At 45.3% G+C, this 19480-nt stretch overlaps 1 protein-coding gene across 1 annotated transcript in view; it reads right to left on the reverse strand.

The window, feature by feature from the left end:
* The window catches only part of CELSR1 (cadherin EGF LAG seven-pass G-type receptor 1), a 285263-nt gene that overhangs the window by 52934 nt on the left and 212849 nt on the right, over positions 1-19480 (reverse strand). The window contains exons 9-14 of the mRNA XM_065408216.1: positions 7058-7224; positions 6103-6288; positions 5623-5736; positions 5071-5245; positions 4376-4517; positions 3296-3416 (exon numbers count right to left, since the gene is read on the reverse strand). Of these exons, the coding sequence (XP_065264288.1) occupies positions 3296-3416; positions 4376-4517; positions 5071-5245; positions 5623-5736; positions 6103-6288; positions 7058-7224 (905 nt within the window). The remainder of the gene's footprint in view (positions 1-3295; positions 3417-4375; positions 4518-5070; positions 5246-5622; positions 5737-6102; positions 6289-7057; positions 7225-19480) is intronic.

The raw sequence follows: 19480 nt of genomic DNA on the forward strand, positions 1-19480 counted from the left end.
AATACTGCAAAGCCCACGGACATAAGGAGTCCGCTACTGCTGAGAGGATCTTGGTAAAGACCCTTGGGGCTGTGGAGAACCTGAAGGGAGAACTCGGCACTGGCAATTATCTGAGCCTATTATGAAATGTAGGAAACGCGTTTACCACCAGAGATTTAGGGTCAGGATGGGAGAAGTATTCCATTCTATGGACTGGAATATATTTATTATCTGTCTACCTACAGATGGGAGGAATAGTGGCAGGTGTTTGCCATAAAGAATGTACAGGCCTCTTCTAGTGGGATCTGGAGGGATTCCACCACACATTTCACTAGACCTTGGAAGGCCGTAAAGTCATCAGCATACGAGAGTAGTGGCGGCATTATAACCTCATCCAGGGAGGAGGAGGACTTGGCTGATGAGGGTGAGCTTCTCTCAATATGTATTGCTCCTCTTGTGCCTCTCCCAGTACCTAAGGGGCATATGGTGCCTATGAGTGATGCAGTTCTGGTAGATCTTGGGGTTTCTTTCTAACTGGTATCCTGTAAAACTATTCACCCAAGTGTCTCCAGGGGGTCCAGTAAGACGACTGAGAAGGAGGGGGATAGAGGAAATGCCCCCAAGGGTATTCATATCCCCAAGGTCCAGGGCACCTGGCATGCTCCAGAAGGTCTTTTTCAGCGAAGGAACTCAGGGGAATATGATAGTACAGTACTGAGATAGGGCCTTTACCAAGATCTCAGAGACTGAAGTCTCCCACCCTGGGCTAAGGGGGGAGCTCAGGCATTAGTGCCAGTAGCCATGGTTGGAAGTCTGACCAAGATACATGTTACAGCTGATGGAGCGGTACTGGGGATGGGGGCTATAGTAGAGCTCCTTAATAGGGAAGACTCTGGTTTGTCTGAAACCAGAAGGTCGTCCAGGGAAAATAATCCGGAGGGTGGTGGAGGGCTGTGATAGCTTATGGTCAGTCTGAGTTCCATGCTGGAGCCAGAAACATGGGTCGGTGGCAAGGAGGAGTTGCTGCATGTGGTATTGGAAAGAACAACAGAGCAGCTTCTCTGACCTTGGAGCTGTAGGAAGATGATGGTACCAGAGCGTGGGGAGAAACCCTATGTATATCATGTGCCAAGAGGTGTCAGATGGTACTGAGGGAGGAGCCCTCTGTACGTGGAAGACTTCTCCACATGATTTCTTACGTGCTACTGATGCCTCTATACCAATTTCAGTTGGAGCCTCGGCGGTATCCCTTAAGGGATGCAAGGTCTCCCAGGAGTGAGATTTATGGGGTGACCTACCCCTCTTTGTCTCCCTGGTAAGGGAAAGAGGCTTCTTTTCTCAGAAGTCTTAGTCTCTGGGACTGCTGCTGAGGTTCCAGCAGTCACCAAAGTGTCCTGAGATGCTGAGGCCGATGTACAGGGAGGGTGTAGCCTCTCTGCCTTCTCTAGACCTGCCTTTAAACCCCGAGCAAATCTTGTAATTTGATGGGATGTGGGTGTCTCCGGGAGTGCCCATTGCTACAAGGAAAACACCTGTGGCAGGTCTGTCAGGGCTTAAACCCCAGGGTCTTCAGCATAACCTGATGTGATAAAGCACTAAATCAAAAGTCCTGGAGGGGGAGGACGTCCTTTTGAAAGCACAACTTTGATGAAATTAAAATAAAATAAAAATAACAAAATAAGTAAATAACTAAATAAAGTGACAAAGAAAAATTCATAGTGAGAAAAGGTGGGAAGCTGTAGAACAGCAGACACCAAGTGCTCCCTCTTGAGTGACAGGCGGGTGAAAAGGAACCGAATGGTGGCGGGTCTGTCCCTTCCTATATGCCTTCATATGGGATCATGGGAAGCTGTTCTGCAGAGGTGCAGGCCCACAGATGCTGCTTTATAGTCTCTGGTCGAGAGTGCACAAGTGCTCACACGTCCTGTGGTGGAGCACCCATACAGACATGCACTTGAAGAAGAAGTATACTATTATTATCACTGCTAATAAGTATGGGAAATAGTTTGTTAACTTTTGTCTCTATTGTAACTGATATAGCTGATGACATTGCTTAACATCATAAGTGTTTCCTTCTAATATCCAGGAGTGCCTTTGCCTTCATTCTATTATACTTTTCTCTTCATTTAAGCCTAATTGAAAAAAATGATATTGGCCATCAACCTCTTAAAGAAGCAGGAATACTAATAATTTATAAGGTACAACTAACTGTGTAAACAGTAGGTCACTATATGGCAAAATGCCACGGGATCCTGAACATGAAAGCTCTATATGGGGAGAGCTCCCAGTGAAGTCCATGGGAGGTCTGCATGCAGAGTACTTGCAGCATCTGGCCATGGTTTGCAAAAATGAGTGTAACTTACATGCCAAAAGATGATCTTGCTTCATCTTACATAAGTCAGTTAGTTGTTTCTTCAGCTCCACCCTCCTTCTGACACCCTCCTTCTGACACCCTCCTTCTGCCTTATGGTATGAAAGTTACTCTCACTCGCATACCCACAGAATATCCAGCGGGCAGAAAATACACTGCTTCACTTTTACACTCACATACTGGTGACTCAAAGCCTGGCCAATTTACATCATTACTGTTAATGTTGAATTTTCTATCACGTAATCATGTAGGGCCTGATCCCCAGCTCTGCTGAGTTTACGTTCAGCACAGAGGGGTAGAGTGGAGGGCCACCTGTCTGTCTCCTGATCTTAAGGTCAAACTTTGCTCTTACATATACATGATTTCAGTAAGGCTTTTGACGCAGTCAAATGTGACATTCTCACAAGCAAACTTGGGAAACATGATCTGGATGAAAGTACAACAAAGTGGGTGCGTAACTGGATGAAAAACCAAACAGAAAGAAAAGCTTTCAAGTTTACACAGAGCTCTTCTTCAGATCTAGGCCAGACCAGACCAGACCAGACCCAAAGAATAGCACTGTGTAAGCTCGAAAGTTTGTCTCTTTCACCAACAGAAGTTGGTCCAATAAAATATATTACCTCACCCAACCTGTCTCTTTGAGAGTGGGGTCATATTCTGATCTTATGAAGACCATTATAAAACAGAGGATCAGAATCTGGCTCCTTATTCTCTCCTTTGCTTGCAATAATATAGTTAGTAATGAAAATAAGGAAAGAAGAGCTGCATTATATGGCTAAAATGAAGGACTAATATCAGAAAAATATATGATTCCCTATGCAAAATAATTATGTTCTATATGATACAAAACACAATTGTACAGGAATGTATATTTTACATTGCAGTTATCCAACTAATTATGTTTTAACTTGAATATTTCCACTAAACAGAAATTCTTTTGCTTACCTTACACTGACACTCTCCATTAGTCTTATTGCAGTCAGGATCAAATCCTTTACTGATCTCACAATTACATGGACCACAAATGGGATTTCCCCACCAGCCTCTGGGACAAGGCAAGTCAATTCTACAGAATAAAACAAAATAGAAAGGAGGCTCTTTTAAGTTCACTTCTGAGGGGAAGGCATTGGGCCAAAATTTGCTCACAGTTACATTACTGAGAATATAATTTGCCCTAGTGCCGTTGCCACAATTCAGCCACATACAATAAAAAATAGAAACAGCTTTTGTTCTGCAGGATCATTTCTCAAACTGGCATTGAGTCCAGCTCCTCTCTCTTCAGTCTCTGATAGACAACACTCCTGATTCTGTGCATCTTCTCCCTGCTGCTTATTTATGGCAAGACAGGCTGCTTTCAGTGCATTGCAGAGAGCAGGTTGTGTAATTGCAGGGCTAGTATTCTTATGTATTTTTATGAGTAAAATGTAAATGATGAGTGCTAAAGGATTATTACAGGAGTAAGTGATGCCAATTGGAATATCTGCCTTTCTGGTCCAGACAATGTGGCTGGTTTTGGAAACACTGCAACCAATATGTGTAGCTGTACAATGCAACAACAGAGAGGGTCCGGGTTGCAGTTTCCAAGAGGACTGATGCAGCAGATGAAAACACTCCTAAGTGACACACAAAAGGGGACAAACACAGTACATTACATGAGACTTTCCATTTTCCATGGACTTTATGAATTACCCATATTGCACTCAAATGGGACAATAGATGAGAAAGTGCTAGGTTGCTGTTTGCCTCTCCATGGCCAGCTGGCTCCTTACCAGAGGGAAGGGGTAGGATACCAAGGAGGCCCTGTTCTGTAGAACTCTTAAGTTCTACAGGAACAGAGCTGAACTCTTGCTGTGCTTAGCAGCTCTGCAGGACAAGGGATCTGCCAACCTTTATTGTTATCAGCTCTCAAATGACAAGGGGAATTTTTGTTGAAACAAAAAAGGGGGGCCATTGCCTTATACTCATGGAAGGAATAGGGGAACTGGGAAAGATCAAGACATTGAACAGTAAAAATAATTCTCTTACTTGCTCTCACAGTACTGCCCATAATAGCTTTGTCCACATTCACAGGTGTACCCATGGGATGAGCTAGGTTTACGGACACAGGTGGAGACATGCTCACATGGGTTCAGGTTACACACATCAACACAGTCTCTCCCAAAGTACCCTGGGGAGACAAGATTATAAGATTACAGCATCCACTGTAATTTACGATGTGCATGTCTTAGAAAGACCATCTATTTTAAGCTTATAGACTAATAACACATCGTGGATAATCAGTAGATTTCCCCAGAGATACTGTCAAGAAAGATACCTTTTTTTCCCCTCGCAGTAAAAAGGTAACAAGCTATACTTTACAACAGTTTGCAAAAACACCTTGGGTGCCCTTGGATCAATAGCTTCTGATTGTTTGCTCAGGTCATGCATTACAAACAGCTCTATATTCTCTTTCTGCAAGTTCAGGAGGTGACTGAACTTATGCAGGCACACACCTCAAAATGAAGACTGACAAAAGAAAAGTTTCAAAATGTCCCTTAGGGGCCTTGGGGTGTAAAACATAAATCTAACACTAGAAAAGTTTGTGTGTGAGATATGAGAACACAGAGAAGATGAACTTAAAAAATCCCAAATAATATCAAAGCCCTTTGCAACATAACTAAAACCAGATACAATTCCAATGCTTGAACTATTATGCCCAATGATCATGCAAACTCCTTTACCTGGGTCACAGACACAGGAGTAGCTGTCCCAATCATCAATGCAGTAGCTGTGTTGGGGACATGGACTGGAATCACAAGGGTTGTCTACTTCGCAGCCTTCCTTTATATTGATCTTGATTGCCTGTTTCATGTTCAACGTAGCTACGTTTGTAGAAGTCTCCCCCATTCTTACTCCCTGAGCACAGAAAAACAGTAACGTCAACTAAAGAGATTCTTCCTTTAGGATACAGTGGTACATACCCCGAACAATGCATCTCACTAACTTCTTTAATCTATACATGTGATCTGCTTAGTCAGGTGCCAGGTTTTTTTTTTTTTTTTAAAGTGTTGGACTTTGATTTAAACCAAGAAGGGAAAGAAGAAATTTCTTGAGGTCAAAAGAGACTCGATTCCTACATGAAGAAAAGGGCAATGTTTAATATTTTGGTGCTTGGATATATTATAAGGATTTAAAAGTTATGCAGAAAACAAAACTCAGGAGGAAAAGGATAATAAATTATTTCTTTCAGGTATCTTCTCATAAATGCAAGCTACTACATATTTTATTCTTACCTGCATACAGCCATAAAAACCCTGCTGCACTGAGACTTGATCTCCAGAGATACCTCCCACAATGATGCTTTTCATTTTTAGTCCAGGAAGTTGATTTCCAATCTGCACAGTGCTCTGTTAAAGAAAGAAAAGGACAGTGGATAAGGGGGTCACCGCACTATTATCCTTTCCAACAGAGAGCGCTGCTTTCCTTACAGATGCACTCATTTGATAGCAATTGACAGTAGGCTAAAATAGAAAAATTTACTAACGAAATGAAGAGCTATTTATCTGATCTTGATTTTACAAGCATGGTCAAAAGATAAAACTCCACTGATTTCAACGGGTTTACACTAAGTGTAAGTCACTGAAGAATCTGGACCATATACTGCTTGCAGTAGGAGCAGTATATGGTATTTGTTTACCATCCCTTCCCCATTCCCTTCTTTTTAAAGGCCCTCTGTGATGATGAAAGAAAGGCCAAGTTATGATGCATCTCACCTGATACATCCCATAGTCCAAGGACATAACAGCCAGGTACTTGATGTCTTTGCCCTCTTTAGCACTCTTTAACTCTATTAACAAATGATGCCATTCACCATCACTGACTCGTGACTGGGTCATCTTCAAACTAGCAACCTGGTTCAGGCCGTTGTAAACGTCAAATTGCACATAGTTGTTCAAGATCTGCAGGAAACAAATATCATCTCTATTCATTGCTGAAATACTGAATTATTCTTAAATGAAGCTCATGATGGACCACCAGTATGAGTGCAGGCAAACAATGCTTCTTAGAGTAACGAGCTGTGTAACCTGGGAAAAACTCATAAGTGGTACAGTTGCAACCCCTCCCAACACAATTTAGGGAATTCTGCTTCTAACCTACAAAGAAAGAGAAGAAGAAGATGACAAAGACAAAAATGAGGAAGAAGAAGAATAAAAATGATATGGAATCTGAGTTACAAACACAGGTCAAATCTTTGTGTCAGGACAGAACTCAGCACATCTGGCATAGTGAGGCTAAGCCACTTTTCTCAATAACTGAATTTAGCACTAAAAGTGTTTATATTCAATTTCAATAGATACTTCCGGTTTCTGCCTTATTCAGGGAAAGAGTAAATACAATGGGCAGATGAACACAGCAGACATCATTGGTTGACTACTAGCTCTGACTACATGTATTTCATGATAGGTAGAACAGAGTTCTTCCTGTTTATGTCAATGTATACTTATACTTCCTAAGCTTTTGCATTTTATAGAAATACATCTTGTTATACAAAGCTTTTGAACTGTAAAATGACGAAGGGGAACAAGGTGATGAAATCTACAGTATCTGATGTTACATATGTTACTTTTAGCTACATGCATGAAGATACATACTCAGTTTAGCCCTGTCAGTTGATATTTGGGGAAATTTTCTGAATTCTGTTCCAGATTAAGAATGCCACACACTTACCTGAATGTTGATCTTGGATGAAGTTCCTGCATTAGCTTGCATTAACATGCCATTAACTTTCCGGGTCCTGAACATGAGTCCAATGTACCATGGTACAGAGATAGTAATATCAAGGTCACTCCAGACAATAATGCTCTCACCACTGAAACGCTGGGGAGAAGGCATTACTGTAAATCAAGAGACAAGAGATAAAAAAAAAAAAACATTTTGTATCTTTTAACACAAGGACTTAGAGGGAAAAACAATACAATTTGCCATGGGTTTTTCATCTGCAATTTGTTTTTATAAATGGACCTTATTCATTACTTGTATAGAAGGAGATATAGAACACTGAAGCCAACGGGGTTGCTCCTGCTTATGTCAAGGCTAAATTTGGCCATACTTCTATATAGTGAGCAACCAATCAATTACCATAGATACTACAATTGTCCCGATAATAATTATATCATTTGCCAACAGTTACCACATAGCGATATCATGGCTATCACAATTATTTCCTGTTCTAAATCCAGAAAAGAGAATGTAGTATCTCGGAAAACATTATCTGGTAACTGTAGTCTTCATAATGGTGACCAATGGATTTTGCCTACAATAAAAAATGAAGTCCTAAAATCATAATACAAATAGATTTGGACTATTCTTGCATAATTTCTCTATATCTGATGAAAATTAAATTCTATTGTTTGTTTGATTTTAATCTAATGTGTTACTGTGTTCATGTATATCATTGCTAATTATGGAATCCAAAAACAAATTAAAATACTGTAAATGTGTTTTGTCCCATAGTCAAGAGTCGAGAACTGCCCTTGTAGGCTTCAGCTCAGAAAGGGCACTTACGCACTTACTTTGAAGTCACTAGGATTTAAGCCCATGCTAAAATCGTGCTGCTGTTTTGAATTGGGGCCATAAAAACTAGAGAAAGCGACAGAGATAGAGAATCATGTTGTCTGTTAAATAACTTTTTTTTGTCTCAACTGAAGGGCTCAGCTCAACACTGAAACAGATCTTCATTAACATCTTATTCTAAACAGGGTCTTTTCTTCTTTTCTATGATGTGTTAACAAACTCCTTTTATAAAAGAAGTGTGTTATAAAACTATAAAAATATTGTATCATAATATTTGCATGAGATTTCATTAGTATAAATACCTTACTAACATGGCAAGAAACAATGTAGTATTACAGACATTATTAGCAGTTGATGCCTCATTTTATTGTTATTAAGTCAGTACCTTATGAAATCACCAGTAGCTCCATATTTTTGTCAGTTGCTTCAGGTATACAAAATAACTGAAGACATCTCTACTAAAGCTAAATAAAAAGCTCAGGGTGCTACTATGTTACAGAGAGATGTGTCTGGAGAGAGAAATTACATAAAAAACAGTTATTTACCTGTATTTTAACTGTTGTTGTTGGAGATGTGATGCAGACGTGTATTCCACATAGGTGTGCGGGCGCCCAGTGCACTGGAGCTAGAGAATTTTGCTTAGCAGTACCTGGAGGGGCGGCGCTTGTACCTCATGGCCATATACCCTACCCTGGCTATATGAGGTGGCACTGCCCCTCCTCTCCATTCCTTCGCACCAAACCTCAAGAACATATACTCCAATGTAGAGGGGATGGAGGGTGGTTTGTGGAATGCATTTCTGCATCACATCTCAAAGAACAACAGTTACAACACAGGTAAGTAACTATTTTTTTCTTCTTCAAGTAGATGCAGCTGTGTATTCAATGTAGGTGACTCACAAGCAGTACTTGCAGGTGGGGCTCAGTCTATTTAAACAAGGATTGAAGGACTGCCTTCCCAAAGTTTGCATCTGCTCTGGATGCAGCGGTAATGGCATAATGGTTCGTAAACGTATGTACAGATGACCAAGTGGCAGCCCTGAAAATGTCCAATATTGGAACGTCACTTAAAAACGCCATCAAAATAGCTTGCGCTCTCGTAGAATGAGCTCACACCCTTTGAGGGGGCATGGTCAGAGCTACTCTGTATAATGTCTTGATACAGGAAGTTATCCATCTAGAGATCATTTGCACAGAGACTGTCTGTCTCTTCATTTGGTCTGCATATGACACAAACAGATGAGGCAAAGTGGGAAAAGGTTTAGTCCTGTCCAGGTAAAAGCTAGACATTGCCTGATAGCCAACATTTGGAGATGTTGCTCCTCTGTGGTTGAATACGGCTTAGGAAAGAACACAGTAAATACATCACCTGATTCAAATGAAACTAGGAGGCCATTTTAGATAAAAACTTGGTGGGTGGCCACAAGGTCACTTTGTCTTTGGAGAACTATGTGTAAGGAGCGTCTGCCATCAAAGCCTGCAGCTCATACACTCTCTCTGCAGATGTTATTGCCACCAGGAATGCAGTTTTTTCACACAAAAGAGAAAAAGAACAAAATGGTTAAAGTTCAAACGGAGGCCTTATCAGAGTTGCTAGGACTGTATTAAGGTCCCACAAAGGAACTGGTTCTCTCACTTTCAAGAACCTTGCTACCATGGTATTCAAAAATACTGACCTCCCATGGATGGGTGGGTGAAATGCTGAAGTCACCACCAGGTGCACCCTCAATAAGCTATGTGCAAGACATGCTGACTGACGATGTAACAAGTGTAAAAGTATAATTAGGCAGACCAAAAAAGCATTTGAAGAGCAACTAGTGAAAGACACAAAAACTCACAGCAATTTTTTTAAAGTACATCAGAAGCAGGAAGCCTGCCAATCAGTGAGGCCACTGGACAATCGACGTGCTAAAGGAACACTCAAGGAAGACAAGGCTGTTGCGGAGAAGTTAAATCAATTATTTGCATCAGTCTACACTGCGGAGGATGTGAGGGAGAGTCCCAAACCTGAGCTATTCTTTTTGGGTGACAAATCTGAGTAACTGTCCCAGATTGAGGTGGTTTTGGAATAAACTGATAAATTAAGCAGTAATAAGTCACCAGGACCGCATGGTATTCACCTGCATTCTGAAGGAATTCAAATATGAAATTCCAGAACTACTAACTGTGGTACATAATCCATTGCTTAAATCAACCTCTGTATGAGATGACTCATGGACAGCTAATGTGATGCCGATATTTTAAAAAGGCTCAAGAGGCAATCGTGGCAATTACAGGCTGGTAAGCCTAACTTCAGTATCAGGCAAACTGGTTGAAACTGTTGCCAATAACAGAATTATCAGACACATAGTTGAACCTGGTATGGTGGGGAAGAGTTAACATGGCTTTTCTAAGAGAAATTATGCCTGACCAGTCTATTAGAATTCTGTGAGGGTGTCAACAAACATGTGGACAAAGGAGATTCAGCAGATATAGTGTACTTGGACTTTCAGAAAGCCTTTGACAAGCCCTGGGATGATTCTGGTCAGTTTTATGGGACTTCCTCCACAGCATCCCTGAAGCAGGTGAGTGGTTCTTCCATCTCTTGGGGGAGATGGCAGCACTGGACTGCGGAGTGACCTCATTCACCAAGTCCAAAGGCGACTGCCAACCAGATGTGGGCCTTGGTGCCAAAACAGCCCTCATGGCCTGCTTAGGGTGCTGCTTCAAGTGCAAGTCTCTGGCCATCTGGTTTCTTTTGGTGAACAACTTACAGATAGAACACCGCTCCCTTGTGTGCCCCTTGCCTAAACACAGCAAGCACCTCATGTGGGGGGTCAATATTAGGAATCGCTGCTCCCCCCCGCCCATGATGGGCAGTGCTTGAACCTTGGAGTGGGTGTCACACAGGAAGTCCTAACTAAATCTAACTTAACCTTAACTAACACGATCCACGGTACAGTAGAACCTCAGAGTTATGAACACCAGAGTTACAAACTGAGCGGTCAACCATACACCTCATTCAAAACCAGAAGTACACAATCAGGCAGCAGCAGAGACCCCCCCCCCCCAAAAAGAAGGCAAGTACAGTACAGTACTGTGTTAAATGTAAACTACTTTAAAAAAGGGGAAAGCAGCTGTTTTCTTCTGTATAGTAAAGTTTCAAAGCTGTGTTGTCAATATTCAGTTGTAAACCTTTGAAAGAACATAATCTTTTGTTCAAGGTTATGAAGATTGCAGAGTTACAAACAACCTCCATTCCCGAGGGGTTCATAATTCTGATATTCTACTGTACTACTAACTATATAAAAACTACTTACATGAAGGGAAATTCTCAGAAAAACTGAGATAGAGAACGTGAGGTGATAACCACACACAGCTCTGACCCCAGTCACAGGCAGTGAGAAGGAACTGAGGGGAAGGTTGGGGCAGCGCTGCCTCATATAGCAAAGGGAGGGGCTACAGCCCTGAGGCGCAAGTGCCACCCTTGCGGGTACTGCTAGGCAAATTTCTCCAGCTCCAGTGAGCTGCGCTTGCACAATACACGTCTGCATCTACTTGAAGAACTATATACATATCTCTTTTGGTGTTGAAGTGGTAAACAAAGCAGGCAGTACGAGGGTGGTAATTTGCCCCAGTGTATCTCGGATTACTTGATTTTAATTAACAGATTAAGCACAAAGGAAATGGCTCTGAGGCAACAGGAAACTTTTAATGAATTTCAAATCTTCCAGAGCCAGGTTGGTGAGTTGTCTGAATTACCCAACCTTTAGGCAGCAGGTATGCTCTTGTGCAACTAATAAAATATCTGCACTAGCAGCACAGAAGTGAATGCTCCAGTGTTAGGAAGAAGCCCACAGCATTGCCCCAATCTCTAATCTTGAGCAAATATACTTTACGCAGTGAACCACTGGGCATAGCCTTCAGTGAAAAGCACCTTATTGTCAGAGTTGTGTCCTGCAGTTAGGTCCCCATCCTGCAACACTCATGTACATGTAACTCCTACTGAAGTAGATGGGAGTTTTGTGTGTGCAGAGACTGCAGGATTAGGCCCTTAAAACAGCTGTTCTACAGTACATCCCAGTAGATGACAGAAGCACAAGTTCACCTCAAGGGACATTAGAACCCATAAGGCTTAAGCTGCTGCTTGCAATTTGAAACTGTTATGTAAAGCTTCCGCTCAAATGCGATTGTAAGATCTGTAACTTGTATCATTAAGTTCTGCAACCTTTTTGCAGACTTTGTAACTTCAGTTATTGTTAGCATAGCCTTTTAAGTTTTGTAACCTTTGCAAGCTCTGTAACCTTTTCAAGTTACCACTTGTATGAACTTCCAAGCTGTGTAATATCCCATCACACAATCAGAGAGAGTGTGAACAAGGGAGTGTATGTGTGTGGGAGTGTAGAAACTGCAAGGAGAAAGGAGCCCAGAGACAGGAGCCAGGTGTGTATGATATAATCTGCCCTGAGAAGGCAATCTCAAAGTGCAGTAAAGAAAAGAAGAACCTGGTATGCATGAAAGGAACAGGTCTGGGAATGCTTCTCAAGCCTGGTCTACACTACGAGTTTAGGTCGACTTTAGCCGCGTTAAATCGAATTAAGCCTGGACACGTTCACACGACGAAGCCCTTTCTTTCGACTTAAAGGGCCCTTTAAACCGGTTTCTTTACTCCACCTCCAACGAGGGGATTAGCGATAAAATCGGCCTTAGGGGGTCAGAATTGGGGTAGTGTGGACGGAATTTGACGTTATTGGCCTCCAGGAGCTATCCCACAGTGCTTCATTGTGACCGCTCTGGACAGCACTCTCAACTCAGATGCACTGGCCAGGTAGACAGGAAAAGCCCCGCGAACGTTTGAATTTCATTTCCTGTTTGCTCAGCGTGGAGAGCACAGGTGACCACGCAGAGCTCATCAGCACAGGTAACCGTGATGGAGTCCCAGGATCGCAAAAGAGCTCCAGCATGGACAGAACGGGAGGTACGAGATCTGCTCGCCATATGGGGAGATGAATCAGTGCTGGCCGAACTCCGAAGCAGTAAACGGAATGGCAAAATATTAGAAAAGGTCTCCAAGGCCATGAAGGAAAGAGGCCATAACAGGGACGCACAGCAGTGCTGCGTGAAAATTAAGGAGCTACGGCAAGCCTACCACAAAGCCAGAGAAGCAAACGGAAGGTCCGGGGCTGAGCCGCAAACATGCCGCTTCTACGCGGAGCTGCATGCCATTCTAGGGGGTGCAGCCACCACTACCCCAACCGTGTGCTATGACTCCCTCACTGGAGAAACACACAGGGAAGAGGGTTCGGAAGAGGAGGATGGAGGAAATGTAGATAGCTCACAGCCGCAAGGAAGCGGAGAAACCGGTTTCCCCAACAGCCAGGATATGTTTGTCACCCTGGACCTGGAACCAGTAACCCCCGAACTCAACGAAGACCCTGAGGGCACACAGGGGACCTCTGGTGAGTGTACCTTTGTAAATATTACACATGGTTTAAAAGCAAGCGTGTTTAATGATTAATGATTAATTTGCCCTGGCAATCGCGGCCAGTACAGCTACTGGAAAAGTCTGTTAACGTGTATGGGGATGGAGCGGAAATCCTCCAGGGACATCTCCAGAAAGCTCTCCTTCATGTACTCCCAAAGCCTTTGCAAAAGGTTTCTGGGGAGGGCTGCCTTATCCCGTCCGCCATGGTAGGACACTTTACCACGCCAGGCCAGCAGCACGTAGTCTGGAATCATTGCATAACAAAGCATGGCAGCGTATGGTCCCGGTGTTTGCTGGCATGCAGACAACATCCATTCCTTATCTCTCTTTGTTATCCTCAGGAGAGTGATATCATTCACGGTCACCTGGTTGAAATGGGGTGATTTTATTAAGGGGACATTCAGAGGTGCCCGTTCCTGCTTTGCTGAACAGAAATATTCCCCTCTGTTAGCCACGCGGTGGGGGGAGGGGTGAAGTGATCATCCCAGAGAATTGGGTGTGGGGGAGGGGAATTAGTTGGGTTTGTGCTGCATGTTAACCCTGAAACCGCAGCCCCTCCTTTTACATTGCAAACCCATTTTAAATGGCCAACCCAACGGGTGCTTGGTATGGGAAATGAGAGCACTAATGTTTGAAACCATTCCCACATGTTAAGAAGGTTAAAAAAGCCAAAAGACTGTGTCTTACCATGGCTGCCTGCAAGCTGAAATCTGTGGCCTGGCACTGCGTGAGTGATCTCTCACACCAAACCGGCAGGCCCTCAATATAAGAGGAAAAATGCGACCTTGTAACGAAAGCACATGTGCTGTGTAATGTGAACAGCAAAATTTAACGTGAAAGAGTGTACCCATTGTTCTCTAAAATGTGTCTTTTTTAACCACCTCTCCCTTCTCCTCCACCAGCTGCAAATCTTTCTCCTTCACAGAGGCTAGTGAAGATTAGGAAGAGGAAGCGAAGGACACGTGATGTCATGTTTACAGAACTACAGACTGCCTCCAACGCTGACAGAGCACAGCAGAATGCGTGGAGGCAGTCAATGACTGATTATAGAAAAGCCCAATATGAACGATAGGAGAGGTGGCGTGCTGAATCGCGGGATGAACAGAGCAAGTTGCGGGCTGAAGATAATAGGTGGCGTCAGCTTGCAGACAGAAGGCAAGAGTCGATGCTCCGGCTGCTGGAGCATCAAACTGATATGCTCCAGCGTATGGTTGAGCTGCAGGAAAGGCAGCAGGAGCAGAGACCGCCGCTACAGCCCCTGTGTAACCAACAGCCCTCCTCCCCAAGTTCCATAGCCTCCTCACCCAGTCGCCCAAGAACACGGTGGGGGGGCCTCCGGCCACCCAGTCACTCCACCCCAGATGATTGCCCTAGCATCAGAAGGCTGGCCTTCAATAAGAGTTAAAGTTTTAAACTGCAGTGTGTCCTTTTCCTTCCCTCCTCCCCCACCCATCCCGGGCTACCTTTGCAATTATCCCCCTAGTTGTGTGCTGAATTAATAAAGAATGCATGAACGTGAAGTAACAATGACTTTATTGCCTCTGCAAGTGGTGCTCGCAGGGGGGAGGGTAGGGGAGGGTGGGGTGGTTGGTTTACATGGAAGTAGAGTTAACCGGGTGGGGGGGGAGGGGCGGAGGGTTCATCAAGGAGAAACAAACAGAAGTTTCACACCGTAGCCTGGGCAGTCACAAAACTCGTTTTCAAAGCTTCTCTGATGTGCACCGCGCCATGCTGTGCTCATCTAACCGCCCTGGTGTCTGGCTGCGCGTAATCAGCGGCCAGGCAATTTGCCTCAACCTCCCACCCCGCCATGAATGTCTCCCCCTTACTCTCACAGATATTGTGGAGCGCACAGCAAGCAGCAATAACAATGGGGATATTCTTTTCGCTAAGGTCTGAGCGAGTCAGTAAGCTGCGCCAGCGCGCTTTTAAACACCCAAATGCACATTCCACCACCATTCGGCACTTGCTCAGCCTGTAGTTGAACAGGTCCTGACTCCTGTCCAGGCTGCCTGTGTAGGGCTTCATGAGCCATGGCATTAAGGGGTAGGCTGGGTCCCCAAGGATCACGATAGGCATTTCAACATCCCCAACGGTTATTTTCTGGTCCGGGAAGAAAGTCCCTTCCTCCAGCTTTCGAAACAGAGCAGACTGCCTGAAGACGCGAGCATCATGTACCCTTCCCGGCCAGCCCACGTTGATGTTGGTGAAACGTCCCTTGTGATCCACCAGGGCTTGCAGCAGCATTGAAAAGTACCCCTTGCGGTTTATGTACTGGGTACCCTGGTGCTCCGGTGCCAAGATAGGGATGTGGGTTCCGTCTATGGCCCCACCACAGTTTGGGAATCCCAAAGCAGCAAAGCCATCCACTATGGTCTGCACGTTTCCCAGAGTCACTACCCTTGATATCACCAGGTCTCTCATTGCCCTGGCAACTTGGATCACAGCAGCCCCCACAGTAGATTTGCCCACTCCAAATTGATTCCCGACTGACCGGTAGCTGTCTGGCGTTGCAAGCTTCCACAGGGCTATCGCCACTCGCTTCTCAACTGTGAGGGCTGCTCTCATCTTGGTATTCTGGCGCTTCAGGGCAGGGGAAAGCAAGTCACAAAGTTCCATGAAAGTGCCCTTACGCATGCGAAAGTTTCGCAGCCACTGGGAATCGTCCCACACCTGCAGCACGATGCGGTCCCACCAGTCTGTGCTTGTTTCCCGGGCCCAGAATCGGCGTTCCACGGCATCAACCTGCCCCAGGAACACCATGATTTCCACATTGCTGGGGCCTGTGCCTTGTGAGAGGTCTATGTCCAAGTCAATTTCCTCATCACTCTCGTGGCCGCGCTGCAATCGCCTCCTCGGCTGGTCCTGGTTTTGCTTTGGCATGTCCTGGCTCTGCATATACTCCAGGACAATGCGCGTGGTGTTCATAGTGCTCATAATTGCCGCGGTGATCTGAGCGGGCTCCATGATCCCAGTGCTAGCTATGGCGTCTGGTCTGAAAAAAGGCGCGAAACTAGTATCTGACGGACCAGGGGAAGGAGGGAGGGAGGGAAGGAGGGGAGAGTGACGACATGGCGTACAGGTACAGGGAATTAAAATCAACAAAGGTGGCTGTGCATCAGGGAGAAACACAAACAACTGTCACACAGAATGGCCCCCCCAAAGATTGAACTCAAAAGCCTGGGTTTAGCAGGACGTTGATTTGACGGAGGGAGGGGGGAAGCAAATGAATACAGAACAAATCTATTTTTTACATCTTAAGACGACGGTACAGCATGACTGATAGCCCTCGGCATCTTCTGGGTGCTTGGCAGCAAATACTGGGCGCTTGGCAGTAGCCTTCAGGCCTATTGCACGATCTGCTGCTCAGGGAAGACTCTGCTAATGTGCGATGAGCCAACAGGGTGCTTGGCAGAAAATGGCATACTACGACTGATAGCCATCATCGTCATTGTGAAGGCAGCAGGATGGGGGACTGGGGGACATACGGAGTTCCAGCCACTGCTGGACTGACCATGTCTGCCCAGGTGCCCATGATTGACAGCCACTGCTGTACGACGAGGACGGTTACCAGTCGTAATAAACCATCTACTGCCAAAAGGCAAAAGGCAAGGGCTGGTGCAATGCAGCCCTACGGCTGCCAGCACCCAGATCGCCGATGAAGGCTACCAGTCATGCTGCACCGTCTACCGCCAAAAGGCAGTTAGCTGCTGCTGCTGTGTAACAATGCAGTCCCACGTCTGCCGGCACCCGGATGACATATGGTGACGGTGAGCTGAGCTGAGCGGGCTCCATGCTTGCCGTGGTATGTTGTCAGCACAGGTAACCCAGGTAAAAAGGCGCGAATCTATTGTCTGCCATTGCTGTGACGGAGGGGGAGGGGCCTGACGACATGTACCCAGAACCCCCCGCGACACTGTTTTGCATCATTCGGGCATTGGGATCGCAACCCAGAATTCCAATGGGCGGCGGAGACTGCGGGAACTGTGGGATAGCTACCCATAGTGCAATGCTCCGGAAGTCGACGCTAGCCTCGGTACTGTGGACGCGGTCCGCCGACTAGAGCACTTAGAGCATTTTATGTGGGGACACACACAATCGGCTGTATACAACCGATTTCTATAAAACCGGCTTCTATTAATTTGACCTAATTTTGTAGTGTAGACATACCCTCAGTGACGGACACAGAAGGAAAACTCAGTATACGTGACAGGAGCCGCCCAGTTTCAGAAAAAAGGAAGCAGCCATGCACACAAGCAGCTGCTGCTCCTTGACCTGCTCAGCAGCCTGGATTCGTGACCGCAGGCGGACACGCCAGATCTACCACGTTTCGGTTTCTCGGTCTCCGTGCTGTCTCTGGTAACTCTCCGCCTGTGTAAGTGTGTGGGTGCATGAGGGTGTGAATGCGGTGAATGTGTGCGTGTTTGATTAAGCTCCATCTCTTTTCTATCTGACCCAACAGCGGCATTGTAATAAAACTAATACAAGTGTGACCCTGGGTTGGTTTTTAGGGGAACAGAGGTAACAGAAACACAGTCCTCTAATTAGTCGTGCCGCTCTTCTAACAGCTAAGTTTTCCCACGCTCTACAGCAAGAGTTGTTGCCAGCTCACCACAAGCAGACAGGGAAGGAAATGGACAACAGAATTCATAGTGTAGCTTCACCATTTTGAATTCATTTCTCTAAATAATCAGTACTCCACAGTTCAACACTGTTGTATACACTTGACTTGATTCACTCCCGTATATATATGTCTCACCAATGGAGAGCAGCTTTAAAGTGCAGTCAGAACTCCACAGGAGCCCAGCCAGTGGAGGGAAAAATCAAACTCTTTGAGAAACACTGGTCTGCAATCAGAACCTCATGTATTCCACAGTTGTGGCATTTGCCACAGAATCCACTCTTTGCCTATCCTTTGCTGCAGAACTATGCTCCAAAATCTAAACTTTCATTTTTAAAATAAATTTTATGTTTCTAGCTCTCGTTTGCAGGATAACCTTGGCAATATGAACCGAGTATAAATGATGCAGAGATGTCTACCTGACCCTGCAGACAGCCTGAAACAATAGCTCCGAGGGCTTATCCATTCACCTGATTGAGGAGCTAACACTGTACCCTAAACATGATTATTTAAATGTCAACACTGTTTACGGTTTCACTGCTCATCATTTTTGCAGAAACATCCAGAAACATCATTAAGCAAAGAACCTCAAACTGCTGCCCACACCACCCTGTGTGCCAAAAGCTCCAAATGTCCCCATCCAGCATCCCCCTGACTTCTATAACACAGCTGTGTGTGGTCAATACTATAATCTCTGGCAATCTGAAAATGTGGGGATGTAAACAACATATGGGCTACTTTTATGCTTCCTTCCTTCTTTTTCATAATTAACTTGTTAAAATATCTCCGTTTTTTAATTTAAATGAAGCTATCACCAAATGTCCTGCCTGCCTCACCAGAGGGCCACAGGATCAAGGGACCCTGACACAGAACTTAATTCCAGCTTGTTGTGGAGGACATGGGGCCTTGTCTACAGATGACAAATGTAAACATACTGGTTTGTTGTTGGGTTTGCTAATGCTCTGTTTAGATTTCCACACACCCAAGGAGCTAGATGCAGGTTTCTTCTTCCATTTATGCTTTGTCCTCCTCTAACCCCCAGGGGACTCCTAGCTATTGGTATAATGAATTATTACTTGTGTTATGGTAGTGTACAAAAGGACCCATGAGGACTAGAGGTGTGTAGTGAGCCGGTGTGGCGCCCCTCCGTCCCGCAGGGGGCCGAACTTCCCCTGACCCCAACGTGGGCGGAGCCACCGGGTCCGGGCCCCGCCCCTCCGAGGTCACGGCCCCGACCCGGAAGTATAAAAGCCCGCCGGCAGAGCTCAGTGAAGCCCAGGCCGCCAGAGAGAGCAGACATCCCGGGCCGAGCTCCCGCTTGGGAGACAGCCCCAGGCCACGAGCCGCCTGCTACCCCACCGCGCCGGTCGAGCCTACCTCTCGCCAGGTACCCCGAGGAGGACTGGCCAAGCCTGCCCCGGGCCAGCTACCCCGAGGAGGACTGGCCAAGCCTGCCCCGGGCCAGCTACCCCGAGGAGGACTGGCCAAGCTTG

Source organism: Emys orbicularis, chromosome 1 (assembly GCF_028017835.1).
Source record: "Emys orbicularis isolate rEmyOrb1 chromosome 1, rEmyOrb1.hap1, whole genome shotgun sequence".
In the NCBI taxonomy this organism is placed as follows: domain Eukaryota; kingdom Metazoa; phylum Chordata; order Testudines; family Emydidae; genus Emys; species Emys orbicularis.